The sequence below is a fragment of the Chrysemys picta genome, chromosome 1 (genome assembly GCF_011386835.1).
Source record: "Chrysemys picta bellii isolate R12L10 chromosome 1, ASM1138683v2, whole genome shotgun sequence".
Taxonomy (NCBI): Eukaryota; Metazoa; Chordata; order Testudines; family Emydidae; genus Chrysemys; species Chrysemys picta.
The window spans coordinates 214,651,971-214,672,393 of NC_088791.1; the positions used below are offsets into that span (position 1 = coordinate 214,651,971).

General features: G+C 45.1%; 3 protein-coding genes across 10 annotated transcripts in view; 2 read left to right on the plus strand and 1 right to left on the minus strand.

Annotated features, from left to right (window-relative positions):
- Positions 1–20,423, plus strand: part of SMPX (small muscle protein X-linked) — a 66,866-nt gene that overhangs the window by 30,754 nt on the left and 15,689 nt on the right. The gene's annotated exons all lie outside the window — the stretch shown is intronic.
- On the plus strand, positions 598–9,595 carry LOC135978883 (uncharacterized). The gene is made up of 2 exons (XM_065579606.1): positions 598–708; positions 3,775–9,595. Exon 2 carries the CDS (start codon positions 7,468–7,470, stop codon positions 8,806–8,808), a length of 1,341 nt encoding a protein of 446 aa, XP_065435678.1. The 5' UTR covers positions 598–708; positions 3,775–7,467; the 3' UTR covers positions 8,809–9,595.
- Positions 8,143–11,000, minus strand: LOC135978895 (putative golgin subfamily A member 6-like protein 3). The gene is made up of 2 exons (XM_065579609.1): positions 10,604–11,000; positions 8,143–9,620 (listed from the first exon to the last, which is right to left on the minus strand). The coding sequence occupies exons 1-2, from the start codon at positions 10,998–11,000 to the stop codon at positions 9,070–9,072; spliced, it is 948 nt and encodes a 315-aa protein (XP_065435681.1). The 3' UTR covers positions 8,143–9,069.

Below are 20,423 nucleotides of genomic sequence, written 5' to 3' on the forward strand. Positions count from 1 at the left end.
CTAGTTACTCCTTTCCATTCTGAAAATTTACCATTTATTCCTACCCTTTTAACCAGTTCTCAGTCCATGAAAGGATCTTCCCTCTTATCCCATGACAACTTAATTTACGTAAGAGCCTTTGGTGAGGGACCTTGTCAAAGGCTTTATGGAAATCTAAGTACACTATGTCCACTGGCTCCCCCTTGTCCACATGTTTGTTGACCCCTTCAAAGAACTCTAATAGATTAGTAAGACATGATGTTTATGTTTACAGAAACCATGTTGACTTTTGCCCAACAATTTATGTTCTTCTATGTGTCTGACAATTTTATTCTTTACTATTGTTTCAACTATTGTTTCAACTAATTTGCCCGGTACTGACGTTAGACTTACCGGTCTGTAATTGCCGGGATCACCTCTAACTATCTTCCAGTCATTGGGTACAGAAGCCGATTTAAAGGACAAGTTACAAACCGTAGTTAATAGTTCCACAATTTCACATTTGAGTTCTTTCAGAACTCATGGGGGAATGCCATCTGGTCCCGGTGACTTGTTATTGTTCAGTTTATCAATTAATTCCAAAACCTCTTCTAATGACATTTCAATCTGTGACAATTCCTCAGATTTGTCACCTACAAAGGACGGCTCAGGTTTGGGAATCTCCCTAACATCCTCAGCCGTGAAGACTGAAGCAAAGAATTCATTTAGTTTCTCCGCAATGACTTTATCGTAAGTGCTCCTTTTTTATCTCGATCATACAGGGGGCCCACTGGTTGTTTAGCAGGCTTCCTGCTTCTGATGTACTTACAAACATTTTGCTTTTCTCAAACTCCTTTTTTGCTTTTCTTATTACATTTTTACTCTTAATTTGGCAGTGTTTATGCTCCTTTCTATTTACCTCACTAGGATTTGACATCACTGCTCCATTGGGGTGACTGAGGACCAGGTTTGTCTGGATGGGTTCTATGGAAGGCTCTTGGGAGCGTGTGTATAATGATCTGGTTCACAGGACCACTCTTCTGGCCTGTTCTCTTCCCAGTCAATGAGTTACCATATCTTCCCTCTTTGTATCTGGGAGTCTAGGATCTTGTGGACAAGGTATTGGCCTGGTGGAAGGAGAGGTTGTTTTTGTTTGGGAAAGGAATTGTCAGAGAAGGGTTTAGGAGGGAGACACAGAATACAGGGTGCACCTTAAGATAGCAGGGAAGTTGAGTTCAAAGGTTACAGGATTGATTTGCCTACAGATCTGGTAGAGTCCTAGGTACTGGTGGTCCAAGTTTACATAAGGGTCTGCCTGTCTTCAGGTCTTTGGTGGGTAGCCATACCTTTTGTTCTACTGCAGATGTAGGGCCCTTCTGCTGGTGATGATCAGCCTGATGTTTGTATGCAGTGTTGGCTACATCTAGGTTTTATTTCAACTCTTCCTGTGTTTGATGGATTTGAAGAACCAGGAAATGTGGGTACTGTGAGCAGTGCATGCTGAAAACAGGAGTGGCAACCATAATTTGCAAAAAAAAAAAACAACAACAACAACAACAACAAAACAGGCTCAGTTTGGTTGAGGCATGGTCTTCATTGTTGTATGTGAATTCTATGTATGGAATCAGTGAAGCCCAGTCATTTTCGTGTTGGCTTTTGAAGCATCACAGGTATTGTTCCAACACTTGATTCACTCTTTCTGATTGGCCATTGGTTTGTGGGTGGTAGGCAGTTGATGCACGGAGACAACACCTCTAAGAAGAAGAACACCTCCTGTCAAAACTGAGAAATAAACTGGGAACCCCAGTTTGAGATAATATGGTCCAGGAGGTGATGAAGGCAGAACACACATGTGATGAGGAGATGAGCAGTATCGTTGGTGGTGGGAAGATGTGCACAGAGAATGAAGTGTGCCATCTTTGTCAGTTGATGCACTACTATCAGTATGGTATGGTATCCCTCAGATTCTGTTAGTTCAATAATGAAGTCCATTGTAATTTAGCCCAAGGCCTCAAGGGGGTCTCAGTGGGTATTCACATCTCAAAGGTTTTTGTTTGGGGAACTTTGGTGTGACCACAGGTGTTGCAAGATCTGACATAGGCCTGAAAGCCAGACCACAGTTTTGGCCACCAGAATGACCAGTGTGTCATGGGAGTGGTCTTTGCCTTGCCCGGCACAGGGGATGTCATGGCAAATGCATAGGGCCTCCAAACAGGGGTGTCCCTGAGGGATTTAGATGTGCCCATGAATGAGCAGGAGTCCATCCTTTTGTGTGAGCTTACCCTGGGGTTCAGTGTTGGAAGTTTGGAGTGTCTGGATGAAGGGGTCACTTGGTAGGGCAGAACGTATGGTCATGAACAAATCAGATAGTGATGATCCTCCGAGGAAATGATGTGGTTTCAGGATGCAGGAGGCTCTTCTTCAGATCCCTTAGGATCATCGGCATACTCCCCTTTGTGGGACACAGCATCCAGCTTACTGTTGCAGGAGCCAGGGTGTTAGGCGATAGTAAAATCAAACCTAGAAAAAAAAAAGAGCTCTGCATAGCTTTTGTTGGGTTAGGACTTTAGCAGAATGCAGGTGTTCTAGATTTTTGTGATCAGTGAACACCTGAACTGGGTGTCTGGCTCCTTCTAGATCATGCCTCCAGTTCTCAAAAACCACTTTGATGGCAATCAGCTCCTTCCCCGAAATTTCACAATTATGCTTGCAGGAGTGAACTGCAAGAATAGTATGCACCAGGATGAACTTCTGGGTCAAGGCCCTGTTTCTGGGACAGCACCACCCCAATGGTGACATTGGAAGCTTTGGTTTCCAGGATGAACAGCTGACTTAGGTCAGGATGTATGAGGATGGGCACAGAGATGAATGCTACCTTCGGATGATCAGAGACTTCTCGGGCTTCTGGCATCCAAGAAAACTTGGTGGTTTTTTGCATCAGAGAGGTCATAGGGGCCAGGATTCAGGAGTGGTTCCATATAAAGTAGTTCCATAGAAATTCACAAACCCAATAAAGTGCTGAATTTCTTCAATGCTTCACTGGGTTGCCCAGTCGTGAACCACTTCCACCTTCCAGGGATCCTTGCAGACTTCCTTGGCGGACAGAATGTAGCCTAAGAATTCCATGGTGGGTTGACCGAAGATGCATTTCTGCAGCTTAGCATAGAGTCCCTATTGATGGCATCTTTATAGGACTTTGCACACATGCTGGTTGTGCATAACTTGGTCTTCAGAGTAAATTAGAATGTCACATAAATAGCCAACCACATACTGGTCCAGCATATCTCGTAAAACATCATTAATTAGATGCTGAAAGGTAGAAGGTGCATGAATAGGTCCAAAAGCATTACCAGATTTTTGAATTGGCCATACAAAGTGTGAAAAGTGGTTTTCCATTAATCCCTGACTGGACTCTGACTAGGATGTATGCCCCGCTAAGGTCTAACTTGGTGAATACTCAGGCTGTTCTTACCCAATCCAGAGTTCTGGGATCAGGGGTAGCAGGTATCAATTCCACACTGTGATTTTATTTAGGCACAGTAGTCAACCCAGAGTCTAAGGAAGCTGTCTTTCTTTTTCACAAAGAGGACAGGGGCCCCTGTCAGGGACGTGGAAGTCTGGATAAAGCCTTTCTTCAGATTCTTGTGGATGCAGTGCTTAAGGGTGGCTAAATCAGGTTCTGAGATGGAATGTATTTAGCTAAACAGAATCTTGGCTCCAGGCTGTAAATTGATCAGGCTGTCATATTCCCAGTGAGGGGGTAGTATGTCTGCATTTGTTTTTTGGATACATCTTAAAACTCTTGGTATTTTGCAGGAACTGTGACAGCTGACCCTACTAGCATGGAAGCCTTCCCTGTTGCCCAAGCATCTCTCACTGTTTCTGAAGCCTGGACAAAGCATCTGACCTGAGGTTCTTGAGAGTTGAGCTTGGAAGACAGGAGGCAGTTGTCCTGGCAAAATTCAAAATTAAATGTCATGGTGTTCTGATGCCAGGAGATATGCGGATCATATTTCACCAACCAGGGGATTCTGAGTAACAAAGGGAGGTGCAGGGATTGGAGAAGGCTGAATCAGAGAAGCTTATGGTGCTCCCCAACCTTCACCTCCAAAATTGTAGTTTTCTGACTAACAGCCGCAGAGGAAGTGATCCATCGATTGTCTCAATTAAATCGGTGGCAGAGTTCCACTGTACGGGTAAGCCAAGTACTGGAGCCAGGGTAGCCTTTGGGGAGTGGGGGGGGGAGGATGGGGAGAGAAGTACCTGTCCAGAATCCCAGAGCCGGAGTTGTAACTGGAGTTGTAGTTGTGAGGACATTTTCAGTGTATCAAGCCAGGTGCCCAGAATAGGTTGCTAGAGGGGGGTGGTGGAGTTTTCCCAATGTTGCTGAGACTCAACCCCCTTACTGAGGCTGGGTATGGTTGTTTCCCATAACCCCGGGGTTCAAGGACATAGGAGGACCAGACATACAGCATGTGGCTAGTGCCACCACAGTGGAAACACAAAGTTCTCTCGCCATCAGTGTTTCCATTCAGAAGGGTCCAGTTAGGTCTCTGTTATGTCCACTTGCATGGGCTTGGGTGAGGAGGTCTTTGCAGGGGTTGTGACAGTGCCTGGACATGAGGTGGAATCTCTTTCCTGATGGTTCCTAACATTCTGTTTGCTTTTCTGACCGCCACTGCATATTGAGTAGATATTTTCAGAGAACTAGCCACAAGGACTCAAAAAATCTCTTTGTTGAGTGGTAACAGCTAATTTAGACTCCATCTGTCATGGGGTTGATACACCCCGCCATGGGGAGTTAGGCTGAGAAAGATGAAAAACAGGGGTTACGGCTCAAGTGGCAAGAGTTCCTTGGACTGTCTCTTGCCCCTAGGGCAAAACAACTGCCAGTGTGGCCCAGTGGCTAGAGTCTATACAGCTGCTCTTGTGTTCAAGGCGGCATGGCCCAGTGTCCAGGGTCTAGCATTCAAGGCATGCTCCTCGGGGTGGTGACCACACCCAATGTGGGTATGGTGTGGGGTAGGGAGACCCAGGCCCACCCTACTTCACTGGGTCTTGACCCAGGGCCCTGAGGAATTGATTCTGCTGCGTTCAGGCTCGGTCGCTCCCTGCCACAATTCTATTCCCTATGTTGTTTCCTACCCTCACTTCCAGCATCGGTAGTTTCCCGATGCGAACAAATTCTTCTCTGTCATCCATGGCGGTCGATAGAGTTTCTGCAGGGACCTCAGCGTGGTTGGCCTCTGTAGGCTGGAGCTCTTGCAGCTTCCTGGCAGGAACCTGCAACACATGTCCGCTCTCCTCCTCAGTCAGACCAGATTGCACTGAGCTGCTCCTTTTTATACCTTGTCTCCAGTCTGAGCATGCCTAGGAGGGGTGAGGGGGTTTGGCCTCTTCAATCCACAGAGTGTGGTTAACCCGAACTGGGCCAGTGTGAGGTTGATACACCACGTCACACCATCATTTTGTATGTCTGGTTGTGATTATGTTTTCCAATGTGCATTACTTTGCACATATCACCACTAATTTTCATTTGCCATTATCTTTCACCCATTTTTGTAAGAGCCCTTTGTAACTCTTCACAGTCAGTTTTGGACTTAACTATTTTGAGTAGTTTTGACAGCCTGCAAACTTCACCACCTTGCTGTTTACCTCTCCTTCCAGATCATTTAGGAATATGTGAAACACCATAGGTCCCAGTACAGATTTTTGGGGACCCAGCTATTTACCTCTCTCCACTGTGAAGACTGAGCATTTATGCCTACCCTTTGTTTCCTATCTTTTAACCAGTTACTGATCAATGAGAGAACCTTCCCTCTTATCCCATGACTGCCTACTTTGCTTAAAAGCCTTTTGGAGAGGGATCTTGTCAAAGGTTTTATGAAAATCCAAGAATACTGTATCCCCTGGATCACCTTTGTCCAAATATTTGTTGACCCCCCTCAAAGAATTCAAATAGATTGGTGAGGGATGATTTCCCTTTACAAAAGCTGTGTTGACTCTTCCCCAATTTATCGTATTCATCTATGTGCCTGATAATTCTGTACTTTACTCTAGTTTCAATCAATTTGCCTGGTACTGAAATTAGGATTACTGGCCCGTAATTGCCAGGACCTCCTGTGGTGCCTTTTTAAAAATAAATCTGCATTACAGTTATTTACATTTAGGATTTTCAGATATTTGATTTTTTGACAAAGATTGTAATATTCTATGGAAAGCAGACACTTTTCAAAAAATTTCATTGAGTCAAAATCCCAATTTTACATCAAAAATCAATTATGATAAAAAAATTTCAACTAGTCCGACAATGCCTGCCTGTTCTTAATGCTATTCTGACCCTTCCTCTGTGCTTCTTTTCTAAATGCTCACTGATCTTAGGCTGTGAACTCCCATTAAAAACAAGAAGAATGTATGAACAAATAAAATATACTGTATACCAAGAACATTTTAAGGTATTTTAAATAACAACCTTGTATTTCCGTCCCAGAGGCGACTCATGGTGGGGACGGGCATGCAGAGTTAAGTGCCTCCCTAGATTTCTGCCAGATTTTATATTTTTATTTCTTTTTTTCTCAGGGAGTGGGTTCAGAATTATGCCCGTCACCCACTATCAACAGTTACTTGTTGCCTCTGTTCTCTCCCTCCTGGCCTTCTCCCTCACACCTGCTGTAACACACAAGCAGCTCTTAGGAAAGGCTCATTGTGGGCTAGAGGCTGCACAGTTTAAATATTTAACTGAACAATAAGCTCTCAAAAGTGGCGATAATTAACATGGTACTTGTAATAGTTTCAAAGAAACAAAGATAATGAAGGAAATTAAGCACAGCCTATATGGACTAGATGGCTCTACCATGGACAGTTCAGTGTCCGTTCAAACTAGCAGCATAAGGGCAATGCCTTGCTTGGTTGCTTATCCAGCTCTGAGACGATGTTATCCATTACGCACAGGCTGGTTCTCCAGGTTCCTGAGCCTATAAAGACCTCTCTCTCTTGTACAGGCATGAGGCAGAGAGGATGGTGTGAAGTCCAAGGCAAGAGTGTTAAACTTTCAAAAGAGGATGCAGGACGTGTGGATCTGACAGATTTTGACAGCTCGTACTCGCCCTCTTTCCACATGCACCTTCCTCCTTCCCTCCTATTGCTTGGTACATTCATCTTGCTTCAAGTTAGATCATAAACTCTTCAGGGCAGAGACTTGGTCACTTTCTAAGGGTATGTCTACACTACGGGATTAATCCGAATGTACAGAATTTGAATTTTGGAAACAGATTGTATAAAGTCGAATGTATGCGGCCACACTAAGCACATTAATTTGGCGGTGTGCGTCTATGTACCGGGGCTAGCGTCGATTTCCAGAGCATTGCACTGTGGGTAGTTATCCCATAGCTATCCCATAGTTCCTGCGGTCTCCCCCGCCCATTGGAATTCTGGGTTGAGATCCCAGTGCCTGAAGGGGCAAAAAACATTGTCACAGGTTGTTCTGGGTACAGCCTCACCCCTCCCTCCATGAAAGCAACGGCAGACAACCATTTCGTGCCTTTTTTCCTGGGTGAACACAGCAGACGCCATACCACAGCAAGCATGGAGCCCGCTCAGCTCAAGACAGCAGTCATGAACATTGTAAACACCTCGCGCATTATTGTGCAGTTTATGCTGAACCAGGACCAGAAAAATGAGGCAAGGAGGAGGCGGCGACAGCTGCGCAGTGATGAGAGTGATGAGGACATTGACATGGACATGGACACAGACTTCTCTCAAACCGCGGGTCCCGGCACTTTGGAGATCATGTTGTTGATGGGGCAGGTTCTATCCGTGGGACGCCAATTCTGGGCCCAGGAAACAAGCACAGACAGGTGGGACCGCATAGTGTTGCAGGTGTGGGACGATTCCCAGTGGCTGCAAAACTTTCGCATGCGTAAGGGCACTTTCATGGAACTTTGTGACTTGCTTTCCCCTGCCCTGAAGCGCCAGAATACCAGGATGAGAGTAGCCCTCACAGTTGAGAAGCGCGTGGCGATAGCCCTGTGGAAGCTTGCAATGCCAGACAGCTACCGGTCAGTCGGGAATCAATTTCCAGTGGGCAAATCTACTGTGGGGGCTGCTGTCATACAAGTAGCCAAAGCAATCACTGAGCTGCTGCTACTAAAGGTAGTGACTCTGGGAAATGTGCAGGCCATAGTGGATGGCTTTGCTGCAATGGGATTCCCTAACTGTGGTGGGGCGATAGATGGAATCCATATACCTATCTTGGCACCGGAGCACCAGGGTACCCAGTACATAAACCGCAAGGGTTATTTTTCAATGGTGCTGCAAGCACTGGTGGATCACAGGGGACAGTTCACCAACATCAACGTGGGCTGGCCAGGAAGGGTTCATGACGCTCGCATCTTCAGGAACACTACTCTGTTTAAATGGCTGCAGCAAGGGACTTACTTCCCAGACCGGAAAATAACCATTGGGGATGTTGAAATGCCTATAGTTATCCTTGGGGACCCAGCCTACCCCTTAATGCCATGGCTCATGAAGCCATACACAGGCAGCCTGGACAGGAGTCAGGAGCTGTTCAACTACAGGCTGAGCAAGTGCAGAATGGCGGTGGAATGTGCATTTGGCCATTTAAAAGGTCGCTGGCGCACTTTACTGACTTGCTCAGACCTCAGCCAAACCAATATCCCCATTGTTATTGCTGCTTGCTGTGTGCTCCACAATCTCTGTGAGAGTAAGGGGGAGACCTTTATGGCGGGGTGGGAGGCTGAGGCAAATCGCCTGGCTGCTGATTACGCGCAACCAGACACCAGGGCGATAGAAGAGCACACCAGGAAGCGCTGCGCATCACAGAAGCTTTGAAAACCAGTTTCATGATTGGCCAGGTTACCGTGTGAAAGTTCTGTTTGTTTCTCCTTGATGAAAACCCGCCCCCTTTATTGACTCATTCTCTGTAGGCAACCCACCCTCCCCCTTCGATCACAGCTTGCTTTCAAAGGAAATAAAGTCACTATCGTTTAAAAATAATGTATTCTTTATTAATTGATTATAAAAAGAGGGAGAGAACTGACAAGGTAGCCCGGGTGGGGTTTGGGAGGGGGATCAGAGGGAAGGAAAAGGCCACTAAAAAAAGGTTAAAATAATGACAGCCTTTTGCTTGGGCTGTCCACTGGGGTGGAATGAGAGGGTGCACGGAGCCTCCTCCCCCTGCGTTCTTACACGTCTGGGTGAGGAGGCTATGGAACATGGTGAGGGGGGAGGGTGGTTATACAGGGGCTGCAGCGGCAGTCTGTGATCCTGCTGCCGTTCCTGAAGCTCCACCAGACACTGGAGCATGTCTGTTTGCTCACACAGCAGCTCCAGCATTGCATCCTGCCTCCTCTGATCTTCCTGCCGCCACCTCTCATCTTGAGCGTCTCTCCTCTCCTCACGTTGGTCCCTTCTGTCCTCATGTTGGTCCCTCATGTCCTCACGTTGGTCCCTCCTGTCCTCACGTTCACTGGCATCTTTCCTATACTTTGAAACTGTGTCCTTCCACTCATTCAGATGAGCTCTTTCATTGCGGGTGGATTCTATGATTTCCGCGAACATCTCGTCTCGCGTCCTCTTTTTCCGATGCCTTATCTGAGATAGCCTTCGGGACAGAGGAGGGAGGCTTGAAAAATTTGCAGCTGCTGGAGGGAGGGAAAAAAGGAGAGAATTTGTTAAAAGGATACATTTTACAGAACAATGCTTATACTCTTTCACGGTGAACAACACTATTCACATTACATAGCACATGTGCTTTCTGTGCAAGGTCGCATTTTGCCTCTTAATATTGAGTGCCTGTGGCTTTGCTGCTAGAGATCACAGGCGCAGGTCCAGGCAACAGAATTCGGCTTGCATGCGGCCATGGTAAGCCATTGTCTTTTGGCTTCTGCGCCCTCCTTTCCCACATACCAAGCAAAGCTCGTTGAGTGCTGCGGTTTTTCTGTTAACCTTCAGCAGCAGAAAACAAACTAATCCCCCCACCCCCAATTCTCTGGGATGATCGCTTTATCCCTCCCCGCACCGTGTGGCTGGTATCAGGGAAGATCCCTCCGCATGGCTGGTATCAGGGAAGATCCCTGCTAGCCATACGAGAAAAGTTCCGCTCCAATCCTCCTCTCCCCCCCCACGCTTGGCTTACTACAGGGAAGGATTTCTTTTCAGCCACAGGCAAACAGCCCAGTAGGAATGGCCACCTCTGTTCCTTTAATTAAATTCCCGTATTTCAACCAGGTTACCATGAGCGATATCACTCTCCTGAGGATTACACAGCGAGATAAAGAACGGATGTTGCTTGAATGCCAGCAAACACCGGGACCATACGCTGCCAGGCTTTGTCATGCAATGGTACCAGATTACTTGCTACTAGCATGGCGTGGTCAAGTGTCCTATCATGGAGGACGGAATAAGGCTGCACTGCCCAGAAACCTTCTGCAAAGGCTTTTGGAGTACCTCCAGGAGAGCTTCATGGAGATGTCCCTGGAGGATTTCCGCTCCATCCCCAGACACGTTAACAGACTTTTCCAGTAGCTGTACTGGCCGCGAATGCATCCCAAGTCCTCAGGGCAAATTAATCATTAAAAAACGCTTTCTTTTAAATCATGTTTTATATTTTAAAAGGTAAACTCACCTGAGGTCCCTTCCATGGGGTCATGGTCTTGGGTACTGGCTTGGGAGGGTTGGGAGGGTACTTCAGTCAGGCTGAGAAAAAGATCCTGGGTGTTGGGGAGAACGGAGTGCTGTGTGCTCTCCGCAAGCTCGTCCTCCTCCTCCTCCTCCTCTTCGCCGTCCGCAGAATCCTCAGGTGTGGCTGATGAGATTACCCCCGCCTCGGAATCCACGGTCAGAGGTGGGGTAGTGGTGGCGGCCCCCACTAGAATTGCATGCAGCTCAGCGTAGAAGCGGCATGTCTGCGGCTCTGACCCGGAGCGACCGTTTGCCTCCTTTGTTTTCTGATAGGCTTGTCTGAGCTCCTTGACTTTAACACGGCACTGCTCTGAGTCCCTATTGTGGCCTCTCTCCATCATGCCCTTGGAGATTTTTTCAAAAGTTTTGGCATTTCGTCTTTTTGAATGAAGTTCTGCTAGCACTGAATCCTCTCCCCATATAGCGATCAGATCCAGTACCTCCCGTACGGTCCATGCTGGTGCTCTTTTTCGATTATCGGCCTGTATGGTTACCTGTGCTGATGAGCTCTCTGTAGTCACCTGTGCTCTCCTGTGCTGGGCAACCAGGAAATGAAATTCAAATGTTCGCGGGGCTTTTCCTGTCTACCTGGCCAGTGCATCTGAGTTCAGATTGCTGTCCAGAGAGGTCACAATGGTGCACTGTGGGATAGCTCCCAGAGGCCAATACCATCGAATTGCGGCACACTAAACCTAATTCGAAATGACAATATCGATTTCGGCGCTACTCCGCTAGTCGGGGAGGAGTATAGAAATCAATTTTAAGAGCCCTTTATTTTGAAAGAAATGGCTTCGTTGTGTGGACGGGTGCAGGGTTAATTCGATTTAACACTGCTAAATTCGAATTAAACTCATAGTGTAGACCAGGCCTAAGGGTGTGTTAGATGCTTCACACAATGAAACCCCCATTCCTCCCTGGGCTTTTTGAATATTATCACAAGACAAACCTTCCACCTAAACTCTTCCCACACATCCAAAGATACTTGGGCCTGGTGTCTCTTGTTTCAACTCCTGTTGCATACTGTACATGCCAGCATCACACTGAAAGAAACCAGATAGCTGAATTACACCATGTGTAATCCTGTTCACTACTTCACTGTGCGGCAATGGTGTATGTAATATAGCTGCTGTACATTGCCTTTGAGTGGAATGACACTGTCCCAGCTATTGAAGAGGCTGCTTTGAGAGGCTGAAAGGAGAACTTTAAAAAAATAGTAAATAAATAGCTCACCAAACCTGGGCCATTTTCAATACAATCTGTCAGTGAGAGATTGGACTGGTGATAAACAAATTGGGAGCCCCTGCCCAAATTAAGAAGATTGCGATTACTGTTTTTCTGCTTCTCTTGTATTCTTGGAAACCAAACCTTTTCCAAGTCACTTAGCTCCAGAGATACCTATTAATCTGTGGCTTAATAGCTAGAAAATCAGTCTGAAAAAAGCGCATTAGCATGTAATGATGATAAGGCTTCCTAGTACTTAGTAGCCAATTTCCCCCCTCCCCTTCCACCTCCACCGATCCCTATAATGTAGTATTTCTCATGTTGGTTGCAACATTGTACCAGATCTGCCTTCCAGTTCAGGAAAAGAATGGCATATTTCTATCATGTTTCAAAATGGACCCCGGTGTGATGCTGGCAGACCAGGTGCCATCTCGTGCCAGAGCCTCAGGCCAATTCACTTGTGCGTTAATATTGATCAAAGTGATTATTAAATGTATGAGAGTGTATTTGGTGTTTAAACTTCATGAAAACTAGTGGGATGTTACTTGCATTGTTTTCATTTGTCTGTGTCCCATTATAAGGTAGTAGCAAACTTTTGCATTGTGTACACCCCTGCAACTAAATAACCCATCAAAGGAGAAAGAAGCCTTGTTGGATGCAAATGAAGAATTTTAACAGAAAAGTGCTAATTTCAAAGCAAGTGGTCATTGTGTGTGATGACTGGAGGTTAAAGAATTCAAAATGCATTCTTCATTCTCCATCATCAAATTATAGTGACACTGTCAACTTGTTTTTTGTGAGAAGAAGCTATAAGTATGGATTCAAGGAAAGATCCTGAATCTCTGGACTGTTTGGACTCTTAAAGGGAAGCAGACACAAAGCAGAGATCCCCAGAGACAATCTGGGTACCCTGAAAAGACTTTTGGGAAACTGGCAGTTTATTACATCACTGCCGCCATTTAGAATTACAAACTGTTACTCACTTGTGCATATATTTTACCTGCTTTAACCTCTCAATAACTCTCATTTCCTTTTTCTTAGCTAATAAACCGTTAGTTAGTTTACTGTAGAACTAGCTGCCAGCATTGTCTCTGGTGTGAGAGCTGGAGTACCAATTGATCTGGGGTAAGTGACTGGTCTCTTGGGACTGGGAGCACCCTGATGTAGTGTGATTTTTGGTTTAAGTGACCTTTTATCACAAAGTTCAGTTTGTCTGGGTAACAAGATAGGCTGGAGAGTCTGAGGGAACTGTCTGTGACTCCATGGTAAGACTGGTAAAGTGATCCAGGAGTTCACATTTGTCACTGGCTTGGTGAAATCTTATTATAGAACTCACCACCAGTTTGCAGTGTCTGCCCTGTTTTTGACAGTCTGCCTTGAGGTAGGCACTCACAGTCGTGAGTCACTCCAGACAGCACGACACATTGCATAGATGCTTTTTGCTGAGAGTTCTTGGATGGATTAATGGGATTTCTGGGCATGAATTTGCCTGTTTTCATTAACAAGTCAGAACAGACCACCAAGTTTTGACTACTGCAATCTTAAAATGTCAAATTTATGTACACCTCTGAAAGATCTGAAACTCAAGCAGGGCTAGAGTCCTTTGCTGTAGCTTAAAAATAAATACACACCTGCCAAGCTATATCGCTAAGATATATGTCTGTGCAACTTCTAAAATGAAATTATCTAAACACCAAACACAATTCCCATTGTAAACTGAATTTCAGCATAGAGTGATGGTTGAGGTACAGCTCTATGGCTGTTTTGCTTTTGCTCTTAAAACATCCAGGAAAATGTTAATTCCACTGTCTGAATTGTGAAGTTGGATTCAGGCACTGAAATAGATTTAAACTGTAGGAGTCATTTGCACCTGGAGGAGGCGCCAAAGCGCCATTCACTAGAAAGTTCATAGGCTTCCTATCCAAAACATTTATGATCACCAAAGCTTGAGAGAGCAAAACAAGGGAACCTCATTTAGATGCCAGTCTGGTTTGAGTTTATTTCTTTAAATGTCAAGGAACTTTTTTGTTGTATTTACCACCAAAGGCCTCTGGGCATTTCTTATCATCTCAGTCTCCTTCTAGGAACAGGATTTGTACAAATTAAACTGCTAGTTTCTGCATTTAAGTATTAAAGCAGAAGAAAGTACTTACTCCATGCTGTTCTCAGTTTGCCCTTGTGGGTTTCCCTGGCTACCTGAGAAATGTTTCTGTTCCATCCTCTCCCCTTTGCATTAGTAATGTAAATACAGAATATGTTCCACCACTTCTCCAACAGAGTAAAGTGATACAGTACAGATGTCACTTCTTTCAATAATCACTTGCTGTTTCTTTTCTAGCGTTTATGCCTAGAGTGCTCTTGGTATATCTTTAAGTTGCAAAAGATTATTTTTTCTTAGTACTAACTTGTAAGTGAATTTCTATTCCAGACAATACACTTTGTATAATTATTCTGTTTGGAAAAATTAATTCCAAAGATTAATGTTGAATCTAGTTGATATACATTGTTGCTTTTCTGATAAGATGGGCAATAATTGCTACAGAAAAGTATAACTGTAGCTTGAACAGTTGCATACATACTTCACTATGACTAATAACTCTTTATGGTAACCTTGGAGCTGATGGAGAACAGATTTTTAAAGATATTTAGGCACCTGATGCTATAGATAGGCACCTAGTGGTATTTTCAAAAGCACATAGGCACCTAATTCCTATTGGTTTCAGTGGGAGCTAGGCACCTAAGCATTTTGAAAATCCCAATAGGCATCTATGGGTACATCACCCCAATGGTCAACTAGTTCCAATGTTGCCCTTTTAGTCATTTTTCAATCCCTCCCTATACATTTGAACACCCCCCTCTAATTTCAATTCTTAGGGAAAATACTGAGCCTAACACGTTCATACTGTACTCCGCAGACCTTCCGACTTGGATTGTGGCTTGAGCTGCATCCACACTGCAAAATGACAGGGCTTGGACCCGATTCTCAGTGGGACTTGAGCTCTTACTCACCCCCCTAACAGGGTCCTAGGACCCAGGTCTTGAGTGCTTGCAGACTCCAGTCAGACTGATTTGTGTGTAGAGTGAAGAGGGACGTGGGCTCAATCCTGAGTCAAAATCCAGGCTTAGTTCATAATATAGACATTCCCAGTCTTCACATGCTTAAATCCCTTTAAAAATATGGCACTTTTGCATTAAAAAACCCAGCATTAATTGCTAGGCATCAGTGACTGAGCAGCTGGCATTCTGACACTGCTACTTATTATTCCCAACATATTTGCTTCACTCTGACCATGGCCCCTGGTTTGTCTCTTTTGTTCATCTGCTGTCTCTTGTCATATACCAGTATTGTAAACCCCCTGGGGGCTGGACTGTCTTTTTGTTATATGTATAAGCAAGGCCTATCACAATGGGGCTTGATATTGAGTTGGGTTCCTTTGGGCCCTACCACAAGCTCACATGGTGGCAGGAAAAAACCTGGACAAATGTGAACCCCCAAGGACTAAAACACTAAGAGGCAAATAAAAAGAATTCCAAATTTATTTAAAAACTTACAGTTTCAGGGGTGGGAGCAGAGTAATAATTTTTAAATATGTGGGCTTGGACATACTGATATAAATAGCAAAGGGCAGCATCAGCTAGATGAATATCTGGCCTCACAGCTCTCACAAAGTCACATTGTCAGGGTGCTTGTGGTGAGGCAGCACCAATTTGGAAACAGCATTTTTATAGAAATGGGCGTGGTCTCCAGATGACTTCCTGAGATCTATGGGCTTGTGGGATAGGAACCCACTGCTCACAGTGTGGAGGGGAACTGTAGTAGGATGGTCTGCCCCTTCAAGGGCTGGGGGGCCAGCCAGCCCTAGTCAGTTATTAAACCCAGGAGGAAAAGGGTCAGGTGATCCCTACAAAGGTCTGAGAGAGCTCAGTTGGAAGGAGCTGTAGGAGGAAGATGGGCTCCAGCAGTAGGTTATCAAGCAGGGGGATTGAAGGGAAAGGCTTGTCTACACTGCAGTCAAATGTCTGATTGCAGCTCATGTCGGCATACCTACCTAGTTTTACTCTAACTAGCACAGATAAACATAGCAGTGAAGATGTGGTGGCAAGGGCTTCAGCGCAGGATGTACAAGCCCGCCCAAGACCCTGGGTATGTACTCACATTGCTAGCCCACGCTGAAAGCTCTACCACTGCATCTTCACTGTTATTTTCAGTCATGCTAGCTAGACTAACGTGAGCAGGTGTACGCCTACCGAACCTACAATCACACTACTGATTGCAGCATAGACAACTTGAGAGAGGCAACAGGAAAAGGCTCTGGGAGCTGTTTTGTTTTGGTGTTAATGTAACATAAGAACAGCCACATTGGGTCAGCCCAATGGTCCATCTAGCCCAGGATCTGACAGTGGCCAGTGCCAGATACTTCAGAGAGAATAAACAGAACAGCATTTGATATTCCTGTTGTGCCATCAAGTGCACAACAGCATTGCTGGGTTTACAGTGCAGTGTGGATGCTCAAGCATGGGCTTGGAACAGACCATGTTTGTTTTCAACCTGCTGACTATTAATTTCATCAGGTGACCTTAGGTCTTGTGAAGGGCTGTTGTGCCTAAGTTTTAGGGGGATAGGTGGGTTGTGATTCATTTTTAATTGATTTTCATAAAGAAACAGACAATGAAAAGTACCAAGAGGGTGAATGACTTACAGCGCATATATCTTTCCAAAGATCACATGCTTCACAGGACCTCCAATAGAATTATGCAATTAAGCAATTTTACAACTTGTCAAAGCTGCAATATCAGACAATAACAAAACCAGACAATACTACATTGACATAATATGTTAAGTGGGGTAACAGTAACAAGAGAGGAGAAGATATGCATGAGGAGGGAAGGAGGTGAGCGGGGAGCTGGGGAGAGACAAAGCAGAGGGCAGGGTGGAATGGAGATTAGCATTCTTTATGCCATCTCACTAGTTTTGTCCAAATGTGTCTAGAAACAGGGTTCAAATTTCTTTGCAGTCATATGATTGCTCACTATGGTGATACGCCATTCTTTCTTTGGCTGCTGACACAGGTCAGCGCCAAATATCACTGTTTTATTCTGAGCATAAGCAACTGTGCCCTGAAGGAAGGATCTGAAAAGATTCTGGACATGGCACTAGTCATTCCTGGGCTGGGGCAGACAGGCCAGCAGCCTTACAGGTACAGTAACGCCTCACTTAAAGTCATCCCGGTTAATGTTGTTATGTTGCTGATCAGTTAGGGAACATGCTCATTTAAAGTTGCGCAATGCTCCCTTATAACGTTGTTTGGCAGCTGCCTGCTTTGTCCACTGCTTGCAGGAAGGGCAGCCCGTTGCAGCTAGCTGGTGGGGGCTTGGAACCAGGATGGACCAGCAGCCCCCCAACAGTTTCCCGCTTCCCTAAGTTCCCTGTGCAGCAGCCACCCAGCAGGCTATCAATTGCCGGCAGTTCAGCTGTCCCTCTCCCCACTGCCGTGTGCTGCTCCTGCCCTCTGCCTTGGAGCTGCTCCCGGGAGCCTCATTCTTGCTCTATGTGTGGGGAGAAATGGGGGGGCTAATGTCAGGGTGTCCCCCTCCCCCCTACTCCTGCCCCCTGCTTATCCCTTCTCCATAAAGAGCAGGGTGGGGACAGGACAGCGCTCAGGACGGAGGGAGCTTGCTGGCTGCAGCTGCTGTCTCAACTTCCTGATCTTTTGAAAGGCAGTGTACTTAGAGTGGGGTCAGCATATTTGAAGGGGCAATGCACGTCTCTCTCTCACACACTCAATGTGTGTCTCTGTCTCTCTCTGCCATGCTGTCTCCCCTCCCGCCATTAGTGCTGCCTTGTAGAGTCTGAGACTACATTAACAATGTGTTAACCCTTGAGGGCTCAGCCGAATGCTAGTTCATCATTTAGCAGTAAGGCATTCCCTGGGAAATATCCCACCCTCTTCCACCCTTTGACTTCACCACCTCAACCAAGCTTCACAATCATCATTGCTGTGTACAGTATTAAATTGTTTGTTTAAAACTTATTCTCTCTCTCTCTCTCTAAAAATATATAGTTTTTTGTCTAGTGAAAAAAATGTCCCTGGAACCTACCCCGCCCTCCCCATTTACATTAATTCTTATGGGGAAATTGGATTCGCTTAACATCGTTTCACTTAAAGTCGCATTTTTCAGGAACATAACTACAAGGTTAAGCGAGGAGTTACTGTATCCTCTCCCCATACTAACCAATCTGGGGAAAACACTGGAAGGTTAGAGAGTTTTCTTCTCCTTCCTAAGTCTCTTGTTGGATTTCATGTGGAAGGGAGGCAAGTCTTGTGCATGGGTGTGCATGGGTGCGTGAATAATCAGGATGTGTGGAGGAGATGATGGAACACTATGCCCAGCTTAAGATAGTGCTCTAAGAACTGTAAATCCTTTCCCAATTTTTAAATGCCTAATCTCAAGTGTTATGGGCATCTAGTAGGGTCAGGCCTTAATCATGCAGTGCTGTTGTGAACTTGATGGCACAACAGGAATACCAAATGCTATAACCTCCCAGTCAACCATGATATTGACCTTCACATTGCAGGGCAAGGTTCTTAAAGGGGAGAAATGATGCAACATATCAGAGCACTGGAAACTCCAGCTCATGGGTAAATGATATGTTAGGCATAAGGTTTATTAAAATGTATTTTATTTATTAACCTAGCATCATACAGAATAGAGAATATCTGTCCAGCCACTCCCGTTGTGCTTGGTACAACTTAATATATAAAAATGCACTCCACTATAAATAAACATATGCAGTTCCAGCCCCTGTAACTCCCAACCAGAAGGAAACACCTTCATCATCAGTTATCCACACTCACAATTTACCTCTCAACCATCCCCTTCAAACAGTTGGGGGAAAAGATGAGCGTTGCAATATGCCCAGATGTTGGTTTCTTATCGTTTCATATGTCTGCACTTTGTAATTCAGTAACAGCTGTAATATAAAATGGATACAGCACTGGTAATCCTAAACAATTCCCAAATTATATACATACTGTGCACTACAATGCAACTACCTCTGGGGTACATAAAGCAGATGGAATCGCTGTTTTTAAGGTCTTATACAAAAGATCCCCTATTGTAAACAACAGGAAATGCTTCCTCCCCTCCGACCCCCTTGGAAGGATGAAAAGCAAAGTTTCTCTTCCTGAGACTTGAACTGATTGCATGTGCGAGTCTAGAGGGTTCAAACGTAAGATGTCGGCCACTTACCCCATTCCTTTTAAAAGAAAACTAATGTACGGTGGGCACAAGTTACCACAAGTGCTAAAGGAACATTATGGTTGTACTATCATCATGAGGGATGTATGAATTATCTATAATGTTAATATAACATTAAGGTTGTATTGCTAAGCATTGAAAAGTTAGGAAATATGGACACTGAAGTTGAATGTACAATCATGTATGTGTCCATAAAGAGTAACATGGAAAGTATCTACAGAAAGCCCCGACTTGTCAAGACTCATAATTGTTGTGAGATGTATCTACAGGTAATATTTACCTGGACTTGGAGTAGAAATTAATCATCAGGAGGTGATGTGCCATTCAAGCAAGAGGGAGCTGTCATTCCTCACTAATCAACTGTGGAGGTAATGCAAGGCTCAGTTGACTAGCCTTGCTCTCTCCCCAAACTATCAATGGGAAGTCATCAGAGACACCACCAAACAATTGAAACCTCTTGGGCTATGTCTACATTGCAAAAAAACACCCACAGCAGTGAGTCCTAGAGCCTGGGTCAACTGATTCAGGCTCAGGGCACATGCTACGGGAATTAAAATAACTCTGTAGACATTCCCACTCAGTCTGGCACTTCAGCTTTGAAACATAGGGTGGGGGAGTGGGTCTCAGAGCCTGAGCTCCATCCCAAGCAGGAACATCTACACAGCTATTTTTAGTGCTATAGCATGAGCCCCGAAGCTGAAGCCCAGGTCTTCAGGCCAGGCCTCTGAGACTTGGCTGCCATAATTTTTATTTTGCAGTGTAGGCATATCCTTGGAGGTGAGAAAGGAACAGTACAACAGATAGAGCTTTGCCCTGGCTGTGAATAGAATCAAAAGGCTGTTTTCACACAGCGAAAGGAGAAGCACTCTGGATCCATTCACTGAGGAACCCCCCCTGAGAGTAAGGGGGCTTTCAAGAATGTTTGGGGCCTGGTTTTTGTGAAACCAACCAGCTCGGCAAAAGACTGAACTTTTGGGGGAAAGTCTACCTTATTGTATAGGAGTGATAACTATTGATACACGTAGACTCAGATTAGCATTTAATGATTTTGTTGTGTGTTGTAACCCATTGTTTCCATCATTCTCTTTCATTTCTAGTTAAATCTTTATGCTTTCTTAAATAAACCTGCTTTTGTTTTATTATAAGTGCTCACAAGTGCTGTGCAGTTTACAGGAGAAATGGCTTAAGGTAAAACTGGTAAATTGGGGTACACTGCACCTTTGGGCACTGAGAATTTGGAATTTCTTTTAGTAGCCAATGTCAGGGGCTGGATAACACAGACA

Bases quoted from the DNA above. Each gene is read 5' to 3' on its own strand.
- LOC135978883 (XM_065579606.1), top strand. From the start codon at position 7,468: ATGAAAGCAACGGCAGACAACCATTTCGTGCCTTTTTTCCTGGGTGAA.
- LOC135978895 (XM_065579609.1), bottom strand. From the start codon at position 11,000: ATGATGGAGAGAGGCCACAATAGGGACTCAGAGCAGTGCCGTGTTAAA. The intron at 9,621-10,603 runs GTGAGTTTACCT...CCCTCCCTCCAG, and splicing joins CCCCATGGAAGGGACCTCAG to CAGCTGCAAATTTTTCAAGC.